General features: G+C 37.5%; 1 protein-coding gene across 5 annotated transcripts in view; it reads right to left on the reverse strand.

Moving 5' to 3' along the window:
• Nucleotides 1-2166: 2166 nt before the first annotated feature.
• The window catches only part of PPP2R5E (protein phosphatase 2 regulatory subunit B'epsilon), a 71620-nt gene continuing 49217 nt past the window's right edge, over nt 2167-24569 (reverse strand). For 4 of the 5 annotated variants that reach the window (XM_057385094.1, XM_057385093.1, XM_057385097.1 and 1 more), the window contains 11 exons: nt 19832-19933; nt 17162-17254; nt 13103-13233; nt 12959-13018; nt 12222-12330; nt 11205-11258; nt 11058-11108; nt 10089-10208; nt 8867-8994; nt 6968-7069; nt 2167-4369 (listed from right to left, as the gene is read on the reverse strand). In XM_057385094.1, the coding sequence (XP_057241077.1) occupies nt 4270-4369; nt 6968-7069; nt 8867-8994; nt 10089-10208; nt 11058-11108; nt 11205-11258; nt 12222-12330; nt 12959-13018; nt 13103-13233; nt 17162-17254; nt 19832-19933 (1050 nt within the window). In that variant the 3' untranslated portion in view covers nt 2167-4269. The remainder of the gene's footprint in view (nt 4370-6967; nt 7070-8866; nt 8995-10088; nt 10209-11057; nt 11109-11204; nt 11259-12221; nt 12331-12958; nt 13019-13102; nt 13234-17161; nt 17255-19831; nt 19934-24569) is intronic. The other variant, XM_057385095.1, reaches the window with a different exon arrangement.

Here is a 24569-nt window from a genome sequence, read left to right on the forward strand (position 1 = left end):
GTTTCCAAAGAATGACATTTGAATCCAAGAGCTAAAGACCTGTTTGTACTTTATCCAGAGGTGGAAGATATTTTTATTACTACTTGGATGTCGAGCAGAAGACATTTTCACAGTCTGGTTGGACCAGTCTATATATTTTCATATGCACCTTTTAATATATATAAAAAATGTTTCACTTTTCCACCCTACCCACAGATTAAGTTAGATGCATCAAAGTTTAAAAACAGTAATGGGACCAGTGCATTCCTATGGGGAAAAATGAACTTTTGCTGCCCTCTCCTGCTTAAACAATGAAATGCTAAATATTAAGATCCATGAATCTAATGCTAATCTTGAAACAAAAAGCATGACAGGTCATTCGCTATACTACAATCAAAAACAGGACAACAACAAGAAATGTATCRGTACTATTTATATTTGAAAACCCCTCATGGCTCCATGAGGTTATGAATACAATTTATTTACAGCAGGTGATCCAAGTAACAAAAATTCTTACTCAGAGAGGTCGTGATAAAAAGCGCACGCTTCTGTGGATGGGAAGCAACAATTGGATAAAAGTTTCCAATCAAAATTAGTTCYATTCTGTTTCAAGAGGCTGTTTCATAGAGTTCAAAATGGAAAACTGGGCTACATCAAATCTGCTGCACATACCTACGAGGAAAAACTAATTCACAGCTCACTCCGGAGCTGCTAAGGGAAGCACATGAGCCAAAATAAAAAAGCCATGTGTAAATAAAAACATTCCTCCATCTTGAGCATCATCACCTTTGTCTTCTTTTAGGGCAACTGCTTTGGGATAGTGGTGTCACACAATTAAGAGAAAAGGGCATCTTTGTTTTCAAAGAGAGAACAGCAAATTCTGTCAGTTTTACTTGGAGGGAGAAGAATCTCATCTTTCCCGCTACTCACAAAACAATAAAGAGCTTTTTAGAACTCCTAATTTATTTTCTTTTCCATCGAGTGAGAGAGCCTAAGGCTGTACTTACGCACGTATAAATGTAACTACAGCTGCCGCATTTCTTACTCAAGCAATTCTTGGCTCTGACACCCTCGATTTTTCCATATATGAGAACAGATAAAAAAATAAATTAAACCCTTTTACTTAYGCTAACAAAACCAAGATTAAATTTACTGCAACCCTGCTAGCGAATGCTCCAATGGCATTAGAATACTTTTATTTAAAGCATTCCAACCTTTGGAAGAGTGACAAAAACCACTCGAAAGCGATGAAAGGAAAACAGTAAGGGAGACGTGCAAGATGAAGAAAGCAACGTGTGCTCAGTTCAGAGTGTATGAGAGGAACTTTACTTGTACAGTTGTTACATCCCCATGACCCAATGCCCTCGCAGCTCCTTCCTGTGAGCAGACAGCGCTCAACCCTTCCCCCTGAGACCAATATGGCCCACGACACGCGGGACCACCCAACGCCTGCCGGACGAGCAGTCAAGAACAACATTGACACAAAGAAAGGTGGTTTGTGGAACTCAAGAAGCAAACAAAAGCGTAATTCATGACACACTGATCACACTTGGGCCCACGGGCTGCCTTCCTCGTCCTTCTCCTGCAGCTCCAGCAGCTCCAGCGGGAGCAGTGGGAGCCCTGTGGGGCAGAGCATCGCGCTGGGACCGCGGCACACGAGGGATCCTGGCAGCGAGTGCTTCTTCAGGTGCATCACCCAGCCTTTAGAGTCAAGTGACTTTGGAACAGCACATGGTCTCCTCCTCTTTAAAGGAACGTTCCTTCTCAGAAGTGATAGATCATCTATGAACCTCGGACACTCCCCGCTGTCCCTGCGGCAGAGGTAACGAAATACTGCAACCCACCAGGTTCTCATTGGTGTGTATGATCAATAGCAGAATGACATGGCAAAACCAAAAATACTTATGAACAAACAACACTCACCTAAGCTCTAAGTACAGGACAAGGTGCTTTTTCTAATTTCACATTGTTGTGTTTTTTTACTCCACCAGGTGAAAAACATGAAGTTTTATTTCTCCATTCTTTCTCAGTTTTTGACAATGGAGYATAAGTCTTTGAGCATGAGTTTGAGTCCACCCTCTTGTACTGTGAAATGATCATTTCACACAGAAATCACACTAGCAAGTATTTTTTTTTTTTGGTAACAGAAATAAAAGACTGTCAAAATCAATGGGCTAAGGGACATGATTTGTTATAAATTTATTTAATCTTCAGTATTTCAGCTTGCACCTTTGCTTCAGCACTTTAAAATAAAATGTTTCAACTATGACAGTAACTGCCTAATTTACATTGCGTCCCAGTCAAGGTTCTTAAAAGAAGCTCATATTAATCCCATAAAATCATGTTGTGTTTGGTGTTGCATATGACTAGTTCCACCTTTTTTTTTTTTCCAGAATTAACAGTGTCAAGTTCTTACAAAACCTTGAGTTTACAACATTTGTGTGTGCAGACCCAGGAATACAAACTGTGACCTGATAATCCTGAAACAGTCAGTAGTCTAGGAGRGAATTCTTTTTTTACTTCTTTTCCGTGCCTGAAAACAAGAAAACTTCAAATTCTACTGTATATTTAAATGGTAGGAAGAAAAATATACAAGCTTGTATTTATACTGTATTTCTATCAATGGCAACAGGTCATAAATTCATGTTTGCAACTATCACAAAGACTCATGAACACCAATTCATTTTTATACTGTAAATACTGCTGGATTGATGGTTTAGGATTATCAATTCACTGGTTGTCATATGTCTATAACAGTTCAAAAGCATCCTGGAGAAAAATCCTGAAACACATACCTCCCGGTATAGAATAATGCAACTGCATTAGCTAAATATATACTGTACATAAGTCTTATCAGCATTTTACCTACCAAAGATGTAAGATTCCACTTTCAAATACAAAGCAGATAGCCAATAATGTATACTTATAATACAGCCCTCTTCTTTGTTTTTGTATTTTTTTTTCTCTTTTGTTTTAAACAATTTGGTCACAATGCACCTTTGATATAAAAGCATTTTAAACTTTATTATTAATACTCAGAACATTAGGATTTCCAGAATTTTTTTTTTTTTCAGTAGCATTTGTAGAACCACTTTTGGTAACAAATACAGTAGTTAGGAATGAGCATCCAGATGAGAATGCAGAAGTGTATTATCCAGAATCCTTTCCAGCTAAGACCAYAGGGCTGGTACTGTGATGAGTAATAGTACTAGAACCACAAAAACACTAGAGTATGTTTCTTAGAGGCTACATCCTCTTTTGCTGGAACACTTWATAAATACATATTAAAAAGTAAGGCAACAACTCCAAACTGTCCAAACTGCTATCTCAACTCAATTTCCAATTAGATGCATGACCACTGGAGATCAATTTCACRCTTGTGGTGTTTAGCTTGTGTCTTTATTCTTTCTAAATGGTCCAATAAGAACATACTGTAATAATTTAGCAATTAGTGCTTCTAAACCAAACTCTGGTACGTGTGTCCAATGCTGCATCACTAATACTGGTTAGGTATTGAAGTCCAGGGTGTTACCACTGCCCTTTTTTTTTTTTTTCAAGGATTGTGGACACTAATTTGGATTTGCAATAAACAGGTGCATGAATCCAAAGCTCCCTTTCCTACTATGTTTATCACCTACTTGTTTTTTAACTCCTAATGTTCAAATTAAGTAAGCACCAGAGACAGCCTGGTACTAAAAAAATGCTCACACCAGTAAACAAAACTTTTATTCAGGACCAATRTTTTTCATGGCCCTGATCTGAATGGACATTCAACTTATGAAGATGTGCAAAAGGAAAAGAAAGTCAAATTACAGTAAAGTTATCCAGAGAAGGAGGATGTTACACAAACTCATAAGGAAATGACAGTCTTTTTTTCTCTTTTACTATAAATACACGTAACAGTTTAGCAGAAAGACAAGCTAAATTTTAAGATTGTTCACATTTGAAAGTTGTATTATACTCTCTGCTAACGATAAATAAGGAACAGGTCCTGACAATGGAATCTGACATTGCAATTTTCATCAACAGATCTTTGAAGACTGGTTTTAAAGAAGGGTTAAAACAATGATTATGTTTGCAAAGTTCTGAGAAGTCCATCTGTTGTCCAAACTTTGGATTAAAGTCCTTATTTTTTTCCTTTACTTAGAGACAGGTATATACAGTGCTGTTGTAATAATGAAACAAATGTGAAATCTACTGTAAAGTTGCACAATACAGAAAACTGTTGCTCCATCTTCTACTACATAAATGTGTGACTCCACAGGTTAATAATGCTGTTTTGTTTTTTTGTTAAGTTGGAATTATTCCATCACGTCTAAGACCTCTCTTTAATTCCAAATCCTCCAGTTTTTTCCACAGTTCTTCACGCTCTTTCTCTTTCTTCTTCTCACTGACAGATGAAATAAAACAAAGAGTTAGCAGGAGAGAAGACTCTGTAATATTTATGTTAAAAAATATACTGTTGATATTAATTAGCTGCAGTAATTTTCTTGAACATAACTGCAATTTTCCTAACTGCTTTTAATATTTTCTTGTTTTTTCTTTTYGTTACCTACATAAATTTAACTAGACAAAGCAGTATGAAAACATAAGCTGAGCAAAGAGATGGTGTCCATAGATACTAATCTGCAATGAGGAATTAAGAAATGCAGTGGACTTTTATTATACAACTAATCTGTCAAGATTGTAAAAATTAACATWATGGACTAAATTATTCAATTCTTTTTTATGATTATTTATTTAAGCATATAAATTAATTTTACAAATCACAGTAACTTTCTAGAAAGCACTCCCTGGCTCTTTTAGAATCACTATTTTTACTCACATTGACTGCTGTCTTCCCTACAGCTTAGGCACAAACCAAGGCAAAGTTCAACCTACAAGATGTGCCTTTTGTTCAGTGAGTTACTCTCTTTCCATACCAAATTCCTGCAAGATCTATGTAGCATTTGCTTTAACAGCAGACTTTGGTGGTTGATTTGACAAAATTAAACAGCAAACCTAACATTTACTTTACCTGCATTGTTTGCTTTCTAAATTTCCTGTCTCTGCCATAGCTTACTGTGAMTAAATCTCCTTGATACTGCAAGGTACAAAATGCTTTCAAGTTCTATTACATCACCTTGTAGGTTTAGATTAAATGGAAATCTAACARTGACAGATGCACAGATTCTTTGCCAGTCACATTACACAAGTCTCAAAAAGTATTTCAGTGGATTAGAAACATTCCTACACACTTTGATTCAGCCAAAATACCAACATCTGGCTCATTTGTTTGGAATTTTGATTTCCCAAGAGTATTTTAAACACATTAAAAAATACAAACAACTTTCAGATAAATCACTAAAGAACAGTAAAATAATAAAAAAAAAAAGCCTATTGTTAATTAAACACAAGAATAAGTGAAACAGCCCTATATTTTCAGGCTACTTACCAATATTTATCTTCTAATAATTAGGAAATTATTATACAGGCCTGCTTACCTAAAGGCCTGTTAGAGGATGATCACCTCATCCAACTTACCTATTTGACCTATCCTWGCCATTAATACTGTATTTCTCCTAAAGCTTTAAGAGGTATCAAAACTCTCTTCTGAGATGTGGTTTTATTAARGTGCTAAAAATTTTCTGGAAACATTAAGATAAATACCCCAGTTTATACATTCAGGTATTTACATGCTTTAAAATCATAGGAAGTCAAGTTAAATGGTGAAATGGTTCGCACCAGCCTTGGCAGGAATATGTCAGCAGATGCAAACAAAATTCTTTGTGCAGTTCAGTCTCCAAACCTCTCCTGTTATCCAGACACAAGACACCACTGCAGTGTYTGGTCCTGTTCAGAGCAGAATTTCTCATCTTAAGGGGCAAAGTGCAACCACAAATTGATTTAGGTCCCCAAGCTGCCTCAGTGAATAGCTGGATTAGATGATCAGCCCTAAAATTCTTTGCCTTTTTTGCTAGGAAACCACACGGTGTTATCTCAACTGCACTATGACATTGGMACTTATTTATCAATACATAGCAGGAATTGTCTGGCTTCTCTGTTTAAATGTATCTCCAAACAAGTCTTCAAAAGTAAAATACCAKATTTGTGAACTACCCTGTTAGGTACAGATTTTTTGGGGTATAAAACGAAGTGGAATGAAAGACCAKTGTGACTCCAGCCACACAAGTCTAAAAGCTACAAGAGCCAAGAGACTTTCAAGGCTGGACTACACCAAAAATCTCTGCAGTCCCCTTTGCATTGCTTGSGGGAACCCTGAGCCACAGACAAGGTATGACTTCAATGAAGTTGCAAACTGTTTAGAGTTCCTGAAATTTCCTCTCTTCTTTTCACCTAATGCTTTGCATAAGGTGAAACWTTTGAGAAAAGATGCTTCACTGTAATGGAGAAATAAAGATTAAGGAAAATAGGAGAAAATACAAGGAGCCACTGGAGCTGAACTAATGCCTCTATTAGTGGTGTATTTAATGGATCCTGCATGCTGAAAGACTCAGATAGAGCAGGACCTTTTGAGTAAGAAATGAAAGGGCTGAAAGATGTCTCTGCTCCAAGACCACATCCAGCTTACAAATAGCAATTTGGAAAATCAAATCTTAGGGGTTTCCCTCATGTCTCTTTCCAAACCTAAGTGTAACTTTTTTTGTTTAAAAGTCTTTCTGCAAAGTGTTATCTTTAAACCTTTGTTTGTCTTTTATTATTGAAGATCTTGATACACTTAAGCCTTTTGGAATGTGGAGTCAAAAAGGAATTGCACGAAGAATGTGGATTCCCAAGCAACGCAATGGATACTGTATTTAATAAAGGCTGAAGAACAACCTGCACACACGATCTCACATCCTGCAATGAGAAGCCTAACGAGCAGGCAAAGGCAAAAATGRGGCAGTGTCTATTATGTGTGAGATTATGCAATTGCACCAGAGTGTAAGGGGAGAACTAAACTGCAGGCCTTATGCACAGCTGACAAAAAAAAGCTTTAAAAAGTTACCGCTGACGATCTGACTTGTAAGTGGCTGTCAGCTCGTCAAACATGGTGCTGTTCATCTCCATAAATGCCTTCAACACATTGTAGACTAAAGCCACAATAGCCCTGTGAAACATGGGAAAAGAAGAAAGAAAGGAATCCATTAGTTTCAGGTGAAATCAAACGTGAAATAAAAAGTGCCTTCTTTACCCAGCCTTTCTGTGCCCAATTCTGTTCCTGCAAGTATGATTATGTAAATTCTTYGATTTCAGTGAAACTACTTTTGATTAACATACTTAAAGGTGAGAATCAGCTTTCATGTCCCTACTGACTACTGAAATGGAGCAGGCCAAAACTCTAGGGTAAAAGGCAACAACAGAAAGCTATTACATGTAACTACAGTCTCTTCCTCCCTCATGCTGTGGAGCAATTCTGAATGCAACTTCARAGATTCAATCATCAATGCTGGCAAAAGGAATAGAATTCAAACACAAAATGAGAGTGATTCATATTTCCTTATGACTCTTCTATGAAGCTGAATATTCAATGCATCTATGCAAAATACAAAGCTGWATTTCAGGAGTGATTTCCTTGTRCTCATRCAGTTCATATTCATTTTCCCTTTCACAGCTCCTGATCCACTACTCTGACTGTCGTATTCAGACCCAGGGCTGCTTAAGAAACAGCTCTTCAGCCAAGAGGCAGTGAATCAACAGTACAAATGCCAGGAACCTTTGGAGCTAATCCTTAGAGCACACAAACTATGTGCCATTTCCCATGCACCCCTGTCTCCCTCATCTCTTTAAATAAACTTTCACTTTCGTTGCCTACCTGAATTTTTTTTATAAATATTAAAATTCTTTAAATATCTCCTTTATTTTACATGTACCTTTACCTGGCTCATGTCACAGAATTCCTATGGGTATAAAAACTCTGTGAACAGGGATACCAGAATATTCTCATTACCAGTAGTATCCCAGTGCATGATATAAAAGGTTGGAGACTGGTACTGGAGTATTGTGCCATGGAAAGTGTCCTTTTGTGACAAGGGTTAAGCTACAGAAGTTTTCCAGCAGCATTAGATTTGTCATGTAAGCACACAAACTTGGGAGTTTTACTAGGTGTAGAAGACCAGTGTCTGAAAAGATTAAATACTTCAAGTAAGGTCTCAAAAACTGGGACCTGAACATAGCACAGCTCATTAAAAATACTGGGTTTACTAAATCGTAACCATCTTGAATTAGAAAAWTTTTTCAACTAAAATATAGGATATATGTCATCTCTACATAAGAGATGTAGTAAGAGTTATTGGTGAGAACATTTTTTACGAGGGCATTCAGTTTACAATAAAAATGCCTGATTATCAGGATATCGATATAAAGCAATTGTTCAATTATTGTAATTGAGAACAGCTGTATTTAAACAAATTTAGAAAAAACAGCTCAAGAGTATACAGATGTTTGTATGTTTCAGGAATGTTTAAAAAAATGCCAGTCACCGAAGTCTCCCCAGGGGTATCAGTCCATGATACAGCCACAAAGCTTTATTAATACCAAGTGATATTCTTCTAGACAATCAGGCTTAAGAGCAAAGCCATTTATAAAAAAACTGCGTAGGAGAAACACTTGATGAGCAACATTTTTCCTTCATTAACAACGTAACATTTAATTTCTTCTTTTTCCAACTTGTGAGAAGGCCTATTTTTATMCCAAAAGGTAGTGATTTTCGTACACATACCAGTTAATTAAGAACACTGAGACAAGCTCAAGCACAGACTAATACATATGGCATTAAGAGATCTGCACTTGCTCAGCACAGCTTTGAGTCTGGACCTCTCCCATTCAGATGTTCYTCAGCAGACATTCACTAAGTTTATCAGTGGGATGTCAAATGGTAAGATAAAGTGTAAAAGCAAAAACTTACGGATTCCAGTGCTCTTTAGAAATCCTGTAAAGGCTGGAAAACATGATGGGAAGTATAACATTTGAGTTTTCCTCTATCAAACTCATGATGTATTCATTATTCCAATAATACAGCGCTCGTTCAGCCACCTTTGAGTCAAAGAAATAAAATATTAACAGGAATTCTGATACCTATACTTCTGCAGTTTTCTGAAGGAAAAGCAAATCACAGAGAAACTTCACAAAGATGAGCTAACAGCCGCTCATTAGTTTAGGAATTAACTCTAATCAGTAGCATAACATGCATTAATAGAAAAAAACRTTTATCCTGTAGTTCTGATCCCACAGAACCTGCTCTCTATTTCCTGAGCAATAATATGTTATTGCTCACTGAAATGCAGTGTCTGCACCTGGTTCAGTGCTGTAGTAGAGGAGGAGAGGGGAGAGCAAAGAGACTTCCCATCGCCCCTTCCCCTCAAAGTCAGGATGAGAACCATTGGAAAAAAAAMCAGCCATGCTGGGATATTAGAGGAAGGACACAAGGAAAGGCCCAGCAGCTGGCCTGAGTAAGAGAGGAGAAATCTTAAGTGTGGGGAAGGTACCAATGACAGTAATTACACTGGGGAGGAGCTGAGGGATAGGAAGGAGGATGCTGGTCTAAATGATGGTTAAAAAAAAGTTGTAGTCCAAGGAAGAACTGAAAAGTGACATCTGTCTTTGTGCCAGGACAGATCACCAGGCTTAATATGGAGACACTACAGGCCATGAACTCTATATCCTCTCCAAATACCCATTCACATCCTGCTCATTCCCCTTCTTCCCATTATGCAATGGGATGAAAGCAGGCTACAGGTTCTGTCACCTCTAACCASACATGTGGTTACAAGGAAATAAGTCAGAAAACAAGAACTGCACAATATTGCACCAGAAACAGGGAGAAAATACATCCTCCATGRTCTATATGGCCAGGACTTGCCATCCACAGTGAGAAAGGCTCAAAGTCTGCCTGGATAGAGGTTAAGGATTTGTGAGGAGCTCAGAAGGACAAGTTCGGTGCTGTAACCCCAAACATCTCTAACAACTTATTCACAGAGCTCAGAACTAACCTTCCACCCCAACATATACTCTTCCACAAAAGACAAGCATTTAAAAACATAACATAAAATAATATTTACATTTGGGGGGTGTTAAGTTTGAAACTGAGACCATATGTTCCTGTACAAACAATAACCTTTACCACTGACCTGAAAATGAGGGCTAGAGACACACTTGGCAATTTGTTTAAACAAGGGTTCCTGGATTTTGACAAATTGTGATGGTTCAATTACATCCAAGATTTCCTCCAGCTCTCCTAGGAACATGACCTAAAGASAAAAGAGAAAGCATTGAATATAAAACCTCCAAACCATCCAAATCATCTTGTTCTGTAGAATGCTGGTAACCTTCAAAATCTACTGCTTCAGGAAGAAATGGAAACCCCACTAGCTCAGTAAGACCCTGTCTCAAAAAATGTCATCAGTTCTACCTTTGGCAGCTTCTGGACTCAGTCTCTTAAAACAAGGACAAGTTTCTACTTCAATTGTTGCATTTAAAGTACTTTTTTTACAATGAAATTCAGAATTGCACCAATATATATTTCCATGCTGAAAACTTTTTCTCATACAAAGATCTAACTACAGCTTAAGCTTTGCTAACTAAGGAGAGTTTCCTAATTATACCTAATTTTTGAGAGCACTGTTCAAAATAACTGTTTTACATAAAACCTCTGTAAGGAAACTCTTGATTTGCATCAAGAAATTAAAAAAAAAATGCACATGTTGAACTGCATCCTTTACATTTTTAGTAGGCAAACACAGATAAGKTATCTTTCATCCTCATTGGAAAAATATTATCCTCACATATAAACAATTCCAAATCTAACAGTTTTCAAACCTATCCTCAACCATGTTAATTTTCTCCTTTCTAAAAAATTCTCTGCAGAAGTGCCAGTGCTTGTTTTGTGAATAGAAATCACAGTTATCGAACTTTCCTCTTCATAGTTGAAATTGTTCAAAAAAACAGAATTAAAGTACAGAAAAACCATCTACAAGAAATAATACCATGATTCACCACAGCATGTGCTATCACCCAGGAAGTATTTAAAGGTTTCCTGGTTTACTATGTTTTAGAGCAAAATCAGTCTTTTTTTTTTTTTTTACTAGCATATCACTCACCTCCTTCTGACTGCAGGTTTTTGGCCAGAATTTCATTAAACCTCTAATGACCTAAATTAAAAGGAAAAATAAGTTAKATTTTTTACTTTTCTCTCAACAGAGTAAACCATTTAAAGTGAAAAAAGGAAGTATCAAATAAATATTTACTGGTTCTGTGAGTGAGGGGTCTTTCTCCAGAAACTGTACTATGCAATATGCCAGCTGGGGAGAGGTAAGAATAAGAGAACAAAATTAGAACATTTCTATAAARAAACAACAAAACCCCAATTCTTTAAAAAAGAGACATTTAAAGCAAGATGCTATTCAGCTTTCTCAAACTTCATCCAATTTTAAACTSAGATGCATAATTTGCACTGTGCAAATCCACTCAAAGTTCAGCTCATAAGAAACAACAGGACATTACAAAAACACAGTGAAAAAGTAACATAGAATAAAAACCAGAACAACTTGGAATTCTAAATACAGCCATACAAGCATTGTTTTGAAGCTTATGCTACTCTTCTAAACTGCGTCTTTTTACTAATTTTATACAGCAAAGTCATGAGAATTCTTGCAAGATGAGTCGACACAGCTAAAACCTGAAATAACATATTTAAAAGGCAGAGCTTTATCACCATAAGAAATACTGCACTATCTGAAAACTGGAGAGAAAGGTAACAGGTTGCAGTTATCAGAGGAAAAATTAGGTCCTGAAAGCTGAAGGTATAAAAAGATATATGAGAGCGTAAAGTGCAGTATTATAAAATCTGTGAGGGTGAATATTAAATGCAAAAATGTGGGTATTAGTATTCAGAAGGTTGCCAAGGTGAAGAAGAGCCTTGACAGCACAAGTCTAAGGAAACCCAAACATCCTCATGGGAGAGAGAATGGGAAAGACAAACTTGTGAGAATGAGAAAAAAGCAGAGAGGAAAACCTAGAGAGAGAGCTTAACTACTAAATAATATTACAGATGTATGTTACATTTTTAATTACCTAATMACAACAGAAGCTAGACATTTATCAGACAAAGGATATTGAATGAATTTTGAAAAAAACTATTGTATTTTTTTCCACATTTCAACTTTCCCCCACTTTTTATGTGCMACATAATTAAATTTCCAAAGCAACCTTAAAAAATAGAAATATAATTCTTACTGAGTAAAAAATATTTTTGTAATTTCTACCTGTGCATGGAAGAGTGATAAACTCCTGACAGTGTGTAAAGGGATCAGCACCTTCACCAGAAACTGTTTATGCTCTGCCTTGAGAGGTAAAGCAAAACCATTGATAATACTGGAAATTAGAAAAGAAATATTTGTTAGTGTCATCATCACAGAAAGCAATACTGAGGTATGAACAAGCACTTTCTAGGTTAAATTATATTTAGCAGTCAGCACCTGTTTACAAATAGTATTTGGAAACAGGTGCTGACTTTGGTCCTGCTTTATATTAGCAGGGCACTGCATATCTAGGTAGCAGTCCAGCCCCATCAGGAATAATCACATGAACAGCTGCACAAACCTGTTGCCAAACACATAAGACCTTGTCTATGTGGTCTGTAAATTCATGYAGGCTAGGTGGTCTTGAGTAATTAACCTACCAAAATTAGATTTACTCWGAACATTTACTCTGCTAAGTGTGCTCAGAAGAAAATAATCCTACAGCATGTAAGGATGAAGTGTGCAGTATTTAATGAACTCATACACAGAAAATCAATCCAACACTTTGGCTGTAACTTGCATATAGTTACATATTCTTGGCAAAGATGGGACAGAGATTTGCAGATGGGTTTAAAGATGAGCATGTGCACACATCTGTTTTCACAATCAGGGATTATCATAATACTTTTTCCGAATCTGACACTGTCTTGACGTGTCCAGAAGGGAAGTCTGAGTTAGATAATAAATAAAGACTCATTTACCTTCCTAAAATTTCCAACAGTTCAGCTACGCCATTGAAGTGTTCAGTTTCATAAACAAATCTAAAAAAAGAAAAGTTAAATATAAGCGCTATATCAGTTTCCTACAGAGTTCATAAGCGAAAAGCACCTTCTTCCACAACTTACCGTAGAAAAATATTATTAATCTGTTTTCGGATAAATGCTCTAAGACCCAGGAACTTGCCATAAATTCTGTGCAAGACTGTTTTTAGGTAGTCTCGTTCTCGAGGGTCTTCGCTGTCAAACAGCTCCAACAGCTGTGTTCAAAGGAAAAAGAGAACTGAAACAGGAGAATTTGACAAGTAGGACACACTGACTTCTGTGTGAAACTGAATTCATGAAAACACATGAACAAAGGAATGTGACATCTATTCTACCCAAGGAGCAGATRCACAGTGTAAAAAAACACTGCTGGAACCTCAGTACAGCAAAACAAAAACTCAGAATAATAAATTTGTGATTAACTGGCTCCAAAATGCTGCCTTCCTTCTCAAGAATAAACACAGTAAGACAGTTTGCCTTTTACCATCCACCATTCCCTGTCTCTGCAGAACCAAGAGATCCTCATTTGCTCTAATACTTTGTTCTCACAACATTGTGTCAAGGTCACATTTTTCTAATTGCTTGTAATTTATATGATGAGCTCTTAAGCCTTCCCAATGATTGCATGGCCTTCACGCTGTGGAAAGACTCAACAGGGAAGTCTATGCCAGCACTGGATCTGCTGTCACAGGATCTCCACCAATTGACACAAACCAAAAACATCAGAGAGAACTAATCCTTCACTTTGAACAAAACAGTGATTTCATTATCAATGCCAATTAACAAATCAAACCAAAACAATGAACAAAGAAGAGAAACCCAACAACAGAAAATCCACATTTACTAAGTAGCTCTTAAACAGCAAAATGGTTATGTAAGAATCAGTCAGGAGAGAAAGTGTTCCAGTGTCTGGCATTGTATAAAATATATTCCAAATACTGACACCTGAARTTGAATGAAATGAGCAGCAGGAATATCACCTGCAGTCCTTTGTTCTGTTCCCCTTGAATCCGCTGCCACAAAAGTATGAGCTTTCCCTTAGCAACCTTCTTCATTTTTTGTGACACCACAACATCAGCTATTCTGGTGGATGTTTGGAATAAATTCAGTGGTAAACTTTACTYAAAAGCAAAAAGCCCAAGCAACTGCCACAAATGTGCTGAAAACGGGGAATTTTAGGTAATTTTCAGTAATCATAAGCAACCAGTATCTGGTATGGCACGTAAAAGAAAGTAACYGTCAAACAGTACCTGTCTTGCAAGAGAAACAAGGACAGTTTGTCAAACAGGTCTTACAAATGGGTAAGATGCTGTCARAAAATCATTACAGGAGTGGCARAAAACAAAATTATCTTAGATTCACMAACAGATAAATTATAAATACCTATTACAAAYAGCTATGTCAGTGTATGTATGCTACAYCTKATCTCTGTTAAATTGCTACRCAACTTTGAGGAGGAGAAAAAAGACAGGAAAAAATAAGATTAGTAGTTGTTAGGTTGCCTCGGATTTTGCTTTCTCACATCCAGGTTTAGGACTGAGGCACATATTCTTACTCATTGTTTTGAACATTTCTGTAGCTTGTAATGAGACCTCACWGTATTTTCCTCGCAGTAAGAATCAGTGGTGGGAATTGCATGAGGGAAGTGTGAAGTTTGTCAGCTGCCCTCCAGAGGTTATAAACACATTGCTTTGTTCAATTAGTTCCAGAGTTAAATAAATAAATAGTCACCTCATCCTTCCCCAAATAGCACATTTCACCCTAAGACAGCAAACAGCTGGAAGCACTTATGTTTTTTGTTTTCTTACTGGATTGAAAAGTATTTATATTGCCAGTTCTCTTAAATAGAGTCAGTCTCTTAGTTAAAAAAAAAAGACAATTATTTTGCTATGACCAATTTGTTATCAGGTTTCAACATTAAAGTCTTATTTTTATGGATAAGCTGCAAGACTTCCATAATTTATGTTGACTATTCTAAACATACAGAGAAAAGGGAAATTAATTTTCCAAAATAGCAACCTACATAACACAGAGACTTGTGGATATATTTGAATAGTATGTCTCTTAGCAACCACTGCCAACCATTTCAAACTGTACATAAGCAGGCTTTAGAAATGAACAGCTACACTGGTAAATACAACATTTTATTAATACATACAGCTGAAAGGCAAAAACACAACTATACCTAAAAAACAAAACCAAAAACCAAGTAAACAAGCAAAAAGTTTGAAAAAAGTCCATTAAAAAACTGTATCATTTTTTCTTACAGGTATCCTTACTGCCAAGAAACACTTCTTCAATATTCAAAAATATTWAAAAAAAACTAATTTGGAAAAAAAGCTGATTTCAAATACTATCTCACTTATGTGCCATGAGACACCAAAATGCTTCATGTTCTTAAGTCTCAAATTGACTTCTTGTGTAAGTGGCCTGTAGTTGCAGATACTCAGAAGTTACTCCTGACACACAGCAAATACAACAGGAAGTGGAAAGACACCCCAATTCCTACAGTGCACCACAAGGTATTTACACACATGGAAATATCTAACTGCTGCGATATATATATATATATAAATATATATAAAAATATGTAAAAATATATAAAAATATATATATATCACACTCTGCATAGCAATATATAAATGTGCATCACCAAACCACATGGCAAGAACATATGAATCCTTAGAACTCCTCTGCCCTCTTAATTGTCATATCATACGTTTTCTGACACATAGGTTTTAAAATCTCATATTTCCCTCTTTCATAGACACTATTCTCCCATTTAGAACATTTAATGAAAACTAGAAGTGGTTTAAAAAAAAAAAAACCTTAAAAATCCTTGGTTTAGACCCATTCTCCTGTGCCAAGCTGACAGTTCTGAATGTCTTAAAAAGGTGTGAGTGGGATGTTGCTAGTCATGACCAAGTTCAGCAGCACATAACAGGAGCATCTAAGAATTATTTTTACTAGATTTTGAAGGAGAGCACATGCATTCATCCTAATGTAATCATGCTCTATCTAATGCAAGTAAAACCAGCCTGGAAAAACCTGTCAGGAATGATTTATCATGCATATTCTTTATCTCCACMAGGTACTGGATGAACACATTGGTGCACCTCCTTCTTTGAATCATTACTGAGACAAACAAAAAGGAAACCACCAGAGGTTTGATCCAGATGAAAAATGCTCTTGTGTTTAGGAAATGGATAAAATAAAAATAAAAATGTAAGTATATCCTATTGCTTCCAGAGGGTGAAGAAGGTCTTGTGATACTGAGAAGGAAATTGAAGTCCCTTCTTTAAATCTTTGAATGAAAGGATAGAAACTGCTCTTYTCATTGTATTTTTCAGGTATTCTTCATACAAACAACATGCCGAAACAGTGAAACACAATTTTTATTGCCTGAGCATTACAAGAAAAAAGGAAAGTTCCATGAGTGATAAGAGGCAAGAGAAAGGTCTTCAGAAATGCCGAGTATTTCCTGCCAACTCTAGTTTGTTTTCATTCAAGTGTCAGCCTGCAAGGAACTCCCTTTTCTTACTAAGTAGGAATCTTTCTAAATTCCCCCAAATTCAAAAGCAAGCTATAGACAGCATCAAGCACAAAGTTCTTTCTGACTTCGCAGCTATACAAAAATTCACGATGGGAAAAGAAAACCCAAGATAGGCCTGTTCTCAAAAGCTGAAGACAAAAGCTGTTATCAGTGCAGTGTTCTGGCTTATTCCAGAAAATAACTTTCCTCAATCCCCTTTGTATATATAAACAATATTAAGACACATTACAACTTGGGTTTAAGTAGTCTCTCTAGATGGAGAGAGCAGCATTTTGAGACCAGCAAACCTTCCATTTTTCAACAGTTGGTTTCAGCTCCCTCTCAAAACCACTAAGTCAAATATTTTGATTGAGGTATCAGAACTGGATCCAAACCATCTATTTTACGTATCTATAGCAACAGAGACTGACATATAAACACACACACGTTTTTCCACTACCTCCATAGATTTAAAATTTTCACTGTATATGCTGGTTTAGCCTTTTTCTATTGCAAATGAATTTATACTTGCAAATTCTAAATTAACTATTTTTAAGGGATTTTTTTTTTCAAAAGGCAACACTAAGCCTTAATGAAAAACTTCAGCTTACCTGCAATACAAATTTCTGATCTATGTACTTTTTGGCAATGCTGGGCTGAAATTCTTGGCTTTCCAAAAATCGTATGAAAAACTCATATACAAGCTGCAAAAGAAAAACATGGGTTTAGTTTACAACTTGATTACTCTTTGTATTTTTAGTATTTCCCTAAATTATTTTGTTAGAAGATTAAATGCTTATTTTTCYCCAGCACCAAGGGTGAAAAAAATGGAAAATATTTTTCTCCTTTATCAAATTGCAACCTTTAGTTAGAATTAATTACATGAGCTTTTTRAGCTCCCTTTGCTTATTTAACTCCAGTCAAAGACATTTCATCACCAAGAACAGGCAAAGCCATCTTGTAATGCTTGTTATCATCTTGTAAAGCTTCCTAGAGTAATTGGAAAGCACATTTAAACTGCCCTCTGAACTGCTGAAGTCACATCAAATACAGACATTACAATTCTGAAAGGCTTGGTGAAACAGTTGGAAATATTTAAATTAAATTAGAAATTGCTTAGAGTAGTGTTCCAGTACAACTTGAAAAASAGAAGAAGAATACAAACCAGAATTTATTCAGAAGTTCCTAACTCACTGTAAAGATTAGCCTCAGGGCTGGAGAAAATCTGCTTATTTTCATGCAATTCCATCTCTACCTAAACTATTCAGTGGGACAGCAAGACTTTTCATTTAGTGGAGAAAAAGAAGAGTATAAAACCCAGGGAACAAGGAAGTGAAGTGAAACAGAGACTGCTGTGGCTTCATAAGACAGCAACTCTGATCTGTCACTGATAATGAGCTACCAGCCAGCCATCCTCTTCGCTGAACCTTTTCATAAAGAGCAGCCATTGAAAACTTTCTCCTTTTTGTCTTTAGTGAGTATGAATATTGATACTGAAAGGAAAAAGGRAGCTTAAAAATTACATTTTAAAATAATTTTTGAACTTTGCCATGACAGCAATATGCTGCAAAACTGCTGCTGCTACTTTATGTGAGTGTTCTCTGGCTTCTCAAAGGAAGCAATAGGAAATCAAAAAGCAGGAGAAAGGTTCAGAAATAAGTTGTGGGAAAAGTGACAGCTTACATAACACCAATATTAAATCATCCGGAAATCAATTCCATCAACTTGTCATAAATACTTTGGTGAATTTCTTCTTGACAATGRTAAGTCAACCACTGGATAAGAAATTCCATCATTTCCATGCAAGTAATGACTTTTTGAACTACAGCACCAGTGTCCTTGAATGTGCTGTTTCCTCAGAGCTCCCTTGAAGTTTGGAAAATTCTTATTTTTTGTGAAATTTAAATATAAATGAGGGATGAACCTACATTTCAACAGATTCTGAATTAGAGAGAACAAAAGACTGAAACAGACCGCTCACAGGACTRTGCATGCAAATGTAAAATAAAATCCTCATTTCAGGCTGAAATCAATTGCTCCTTTGCTCATTAAAACTCCCAAATTCCACAAATTSTTACTCAGGCTAACTTCTTGTAAATTTACCAGTGGTCATGATCCTGACTAACACACACAGGATCCTCATCTGTATTCTCTATCAAGGAATTTACTGCACCAGTACCAATGATGCTTTCACCAATATTCTTCATTCAAAATCACAGAATGAGGGAATGGTTTGGATTCAAAGRGACCTTAAAGATCATSTYGTTTYRCTACCCTGCCCTGGGCAGGAAAACCTTTCCCAAGACCAGGCTGCTCATCCAACCAGGGYCCCATCCAACCWGACCTTGAACACTTCAATGGATGGGGCAGCCACAGCTTCTCTGGGCAACCTGWGCCAAGGCATCAGCACCCTCACAGTCAAGAATTTCTTAATAAACTGTACTCTGATTCTCTGCTTGTCCTATCACTATCTGCCCATATGAAAAGCCACTCTCCCTTGCTTTTGATAAGCTCCCTTTCAAGTACAGGAAGGCTGCAATAAGGATTCCCTGGAGCCTCCTCTTCTCCAGGATGAGCAGCCCCTGTGAGCCTGTGCTCACAGGACAGGTGCTCCAGCTCTTGGATCATTTTAAATTCTCTCCTCACTGGATCCACTCTAACAGGTCAACAATTTTCTTGTTCAGTGACTCCAGACCCAGATACAGTGTTGCTCCATATGGAGGTCTCAAATCCCTTGTTTTGTCAGCTGGAATACAGAGGAAGGGATGCTACTCAGCAGTGAGCAGTGCATCCTGCTACAAACACCTGGAAGCAAACCTTGACTCGAGGAGAGGAAGGAGGACTTAGATAGGGATGCAGCTTCTCATTAATTTTTCTGATCAGCTGCCAACACTGGTGCACTTTCATATGAATATTAACCACCCCGATAAAGCAAAACTGCCAGCAGTGTCATCCTCACAATGCTCTTGCTGAAGTTGTTGAAAAACACCATTGCATCAAAGCAGTTTGGAAAGAGAAATAATTTTTAAATCAATGAAGGAAAACCAGAATATGAGGGACACCATCAATATAATTTTGAAAGAAAGCTTTAACAATTTGCAAATATCACAAAGTTCTCTCCTGTCTCTGCAGGTATTRTATTAGAATCATAAACAGTATTAATAAATGTTCGTGTCTCACAGACTAGTTCTGATTCACAGGTTAAAAAAAAAAAAGTTGAGAAAATCATTAGATATAAAAAGCAATGACAAGCATTTCTTCTGAGGTAAATAATCAAAAACCTGTAAATGCGGCCACGATGCCTCCAAGGTGGGCTCATCTTCTTCTGGATCAAATTCATTGCTGTCACTAGGTGGGAGAGTTCTGAAGATATTGCAAGATACCTGAAAAGGGAATGAAAGGAGGATGAGATCTGTTCTTCAAACAGGTAATAGATTTCAGGACTCTGTATGTCTGTACCTACTCTATCCTCCATCACTTAAACACTTCTTTTCTGTGCTGTCTGACAAGGATCTTTAGCATCAGCACAGGGCAAAGAAGGAACTGTCACTTTACAAACCTGCCACCAGCCTCGATTTTTCTTCTTTCCTCTGATATCTCAGCATTACCCACCATGTTCTCTGCCACCTTGTTCCAGAGGAGCCCATCAACATGTAACTCCCAGTCCTGATGGGCATCACTGAGAGCCAGGACTGTTTTGGAGTTGTAGGAAATACCACCAACATGCATTTTTAAGTGTTGTTATACAATACTTGGTTGTTTTTGTTTGTACAGAGAAAGATTAATGGTTAAGGTCCCATCTGTCAGCACTTGTTAGGAGTTGCCAGTGCTGCTCACACATTAAATGCCTGGACACCTCATGCCAAGTACAGAACTTGGTACTGAATGAAAGCAAATAATAGTATTTGCTCGACACTTAGCCTACATTTTATTTCATGGTTGGCTCGCTTTGCTTAATCTTATTTAGAGGTACTTTGGTGAGACTGCCTGGCTTTGTGAGGTTCGTGCTATCAGCAAAGCCTGAGCCAGAGAGCTTTCCTGGGTTAATTAGAGTGCTGAATGGAGCGTACAGCTTATTATGCAGCAAATCTGATAAACTGCAAACATGCTATAGGGCCCTTTCTGCACTYGGAAGGTGATGATGTGCCTTCCATGCGCTCTGCTCCTGCGCATTTGACCCATCTCTAAGCTGGTTAATCAAACAGCTGSGAAAGGCAGCATGTTATCCCCTAATCTATACATGACCCCTTCATAGCAGTTCAGACAAACTAAGCTATTTAAGAAACAAAACCAGTGTGTTCTTCAGCATCCCAGTTTATTTTTCCAACTTTTTTGCTCCTGTAAATGTTTTAGTCTGTAAGGTGTATTTTCAATATGTTGGCAACTTAGTCAGAAAGGGCACTTTAAAGCCTAGAGTTTAAATACAATCCAAATACTGATAAAACCAGACTGAAATAGGGCAAAGTTTTAGAATTTGCAAGACAAACAGAACAGATTCAAGTGCTGCATAAACAGAAAGACGAAAGAGATAAGTGCAGGAAAGCACAAGTGGTGCACCCAAGTGAGGGCTGCTCGCTGAACACCAGACAAAAGAAGAGTAAGCAAGGCAAACCAGGGAGCTCAGAAAATAGAGGTCACACTGGTTTGTGCTGGGACTTGTCCCTTCCTGCCACAAGAGGGTGTGTGCCACTGCAGTTCCAGTCCTGCAGGCTTCACAGAAGCCCCACTCTGTAAAGCTCAGCRTTGCTTTCAGCCTGGAGAGATAACAGCACTTACTACAGCCTGTGCTGATGGATACCCAGCTCCTGGCTCTGTATCCACACCTGCCAAGTCACTGCCAGCACTCATTAGGAGATCTTTTTCTCCTTTCTCCAGCCTCTTCCCTGACTCATTCACTTCTCTCAAGAGCTCCTTCATGAAAAGACATTTCTAATCTCACGAGAGGTCAAATAACTATTCCAGGAATACACACATATTACGGTTTGTCTTTCCTCAAGGATTCCTGAGCTCCTCCTTCTACTATCCCTGATATGAAAATGCAGGGAGGAGGAGACAGATTAGAATCAGCAAGACAGAGTTGTTTCTGTGGTCAAACACAGGGCAGAGGAGGGTAGACAGCCTAAAGGACTCCAAAAAATCTACCCTGGATCCAGACATCTGGGATTCTAAAATACTTACTCAAGCATTTTTTGTTAATGCTTCACAGTCAAAAATCCCAGCTCCCTCAGGATTTGGATCAAAATAAGAAACTAAGAAAACCAAAAGCAGCTTTTGTTTTTCTTTTCCKCTTTAAACTTCATTTGAAACAAGAACTAAAATTCTGCAAATTTAACTATACATGTATTATTGAAACTTGCTACAGATCACTCATCAGCTATTTTGTTTAGAAACTGGAACAAATACTGAATTACGACACAAGGAAAAGTACAGACTTTCAGAGGGAACAGCTAAGCAAAGAAATTCCTGTAATACTTAATTTAAGTCAAACCAAGCCTCCAGCAGTTAATGCCAGGGCCTTACCAGCATGACAGGAGTATGAGAGGTTCAGCAACAATTAGTTAAGTGCCAGCACAGACACCTGGACCTGGAGATTGGGACAAAATTAGTATGATTTCTGTAGAGTGCCTATTAAAAAATGCCAGTCTCAAGGCAATCCAAAAGCAGTTTTTTGCATAAGAGAATTARCATGCAAGAATAAATATAATGAATATGATCCTAGTATACAGTTTGCTCTCTTTAATTTTCTGGTTTGCATTAGGAGTAAAGAATAAGCTATGTGGAGCCAAAATGCAGATATTCTCCTGAGGAGAACAGACAGAATAGGTTATCTTTAAGTGATTTCCCCAGGTTATCATAACTTTACGAGATAATGTGTGCCATTACAGTTASATTAATCACCACAACACAGCACGATAGCTCATTTACATGCAGTGTCAATTTATAGCATGCTTATCTAAATCAGTAGCCTCTGGGTGGTTAATGTTTATAAGCCTCTAAGGGAGAACTGAAGGCAACAAGTCCTTCCATGCATAAACTGCCCAGCTGTACGTTGGAGACCCTGACAGCCACCACACTAAGATGGGAATACTCTACATCAGATCTGGAAAGACTTTTTCTCAGATAGGCAGAAGGTAGCAATTTAGTATTTATCCCTGGGCCCAAGCAGCACGCCAAAATTCCTTCAGYTGGATAGCTGAATCATTTCTCTCCTGACCTCTCCTGGATCATCCAGCMAAAGGACATCCCTGCCAGCCTGCACACACAGTCCCTGATGATTTCTCTCCCAAAGCCTCACAAATGACTATGGATCAATACTGACTTCCGTCTGCCACTGATTAGGAACACCTCCAAGCCCAGATGATATTTTTGGAAGGCAAACCAGAATTCTAATATTCTAGAAAGTTGTATCAAGATAGATGTCCCTCTCTGTCCTCAAAAACACCTGCACACTCTCCTCCATGGCTGTACCTTTCAGAAGCACACACCAAGCTGGGTGTACAAACGTCCACACCACAGCTCCTCCACAATGCAGAATCTGAACACCACAGTGCCAGAAACCAGCTTAATAAAGCAATTAAATCTACTCATTGGCACTGAATCTAAAATTTCCAAGATCAAATTGGAAATGCTGAAATGAGAGGTTTTTAGAGTGGAGATGCACAGAAACCTCTGAGCTCTGTGTCAGTGTGTCAGGCAGGCACAATTCACAGAGTCACAAAATGGTTTGGGATGGGAGGAACCTTGCAGGTCATCTCATTCCAACGCCCTTGGAAGGGATGCCACCCACTAGACAGGGTTGCTCCAAGCCCCATCCAGCCTGGCTTTGAACACTTCCAGGGACAGGGCAATCACAACTTCTCTGGGCAACCTGTGCCAGTGCTTCACTRCCCTCTTAATAAAGAATTTCTTATTAGGCTCTAATGCCAACAAGAAGCAAGACAAAAACTCTCCCAGACAACTACAAGTTAATGTCAATTCATTAAAAACAAATAAGACAGAAGGGCTGCTCTGTACCCCTCCAGAGAGTGAACTACAAGTTCTGAACAGATCTGGTAACAGGTACCTGGCAATGCAGAACTACAAAATTATAAATATACAGCTAAAAGTATCAAGCTTCAAGAAAGCTTTATCACCACATTTGTATTTGAAATAACATTTAGAAAAGAAAGCAGAAAGAGGCTCGAGTCTGAAGTCAAAATTTATGTTTTGAGAAGCCCTCTCTTTGTCCTTCACTGGAGTGGTACAAAAATGACAATGCTCTAACAGAAACACTTCACAAATTCAATTGCAGCTGAGCACTCCTACCCTGTGCTGTTTGAAACAAAGATTTTTATCAGTAACAGTCTTCCTGATCGAAACCTGAAATGAAAACAAACACAAAWCCTCCAAAGTTTAATACATTCTCAATATAAAATCAGGGTAAGTGGGTACCCATTTTGCCTACAGGGAGCACCTGCTCTTCAATTAAAGATATGTGGAATCATCCAAATAAACCCCATGCACACACAAAATTGAAACCCAGTATCTCTGCACACAATGTTTAAACTGCTGGGCACAATAACAACATAGAGTAGCAATAAAGTTTAATTAAGTCATAACACAAAGCCAGCTAACCTGGAGACAAAACAGGCCCCTGGACTGGACTTGTCCTTCCTAAATATATCTGCATACGTGTGGTTTTTTAATATTGTTTATGGATTTACATATTCTAGAGCCTGAAGCAACTACTGCAGTCACTCAACTGTAATTTCTCTGTAAAACCTGCTGAATTGTTCCCAGGAGTTTGACTAAAGAACATCTTACAAAATGTAGTACCTAATTTATCTTAAAAGATTATAAATGATTCCACCAGCTCTCTTTTCCTAAAGTTTCACTACTAATCTAACAACAGCACCGCTTCTGATCTCAAGGTTGAATCTGCCTGATTCCCCACTGGTTCTTATTAAACCATCAGATCTCTTTTACATCTGTATATACATTTGCATATGCAGTATCTATCTATCTATATATAGGTATTTT

The sequence above is a fragment of the Malurus melanocephalus genome, unplaced genomic scaffold, assembly GCF_030028575.1.
Source record: "Malurus melanocephalus ecotype Western Australia unplaced genomic scaffold, MMel_1.1 scaffold_785, whole genome shotgun sequence".
Lineage (NCBI taxonomy): Eukaryota > Metazoa > Chordata > Aves > Passeriformes > Maluridae > Malurus > Malurus melanocephalus.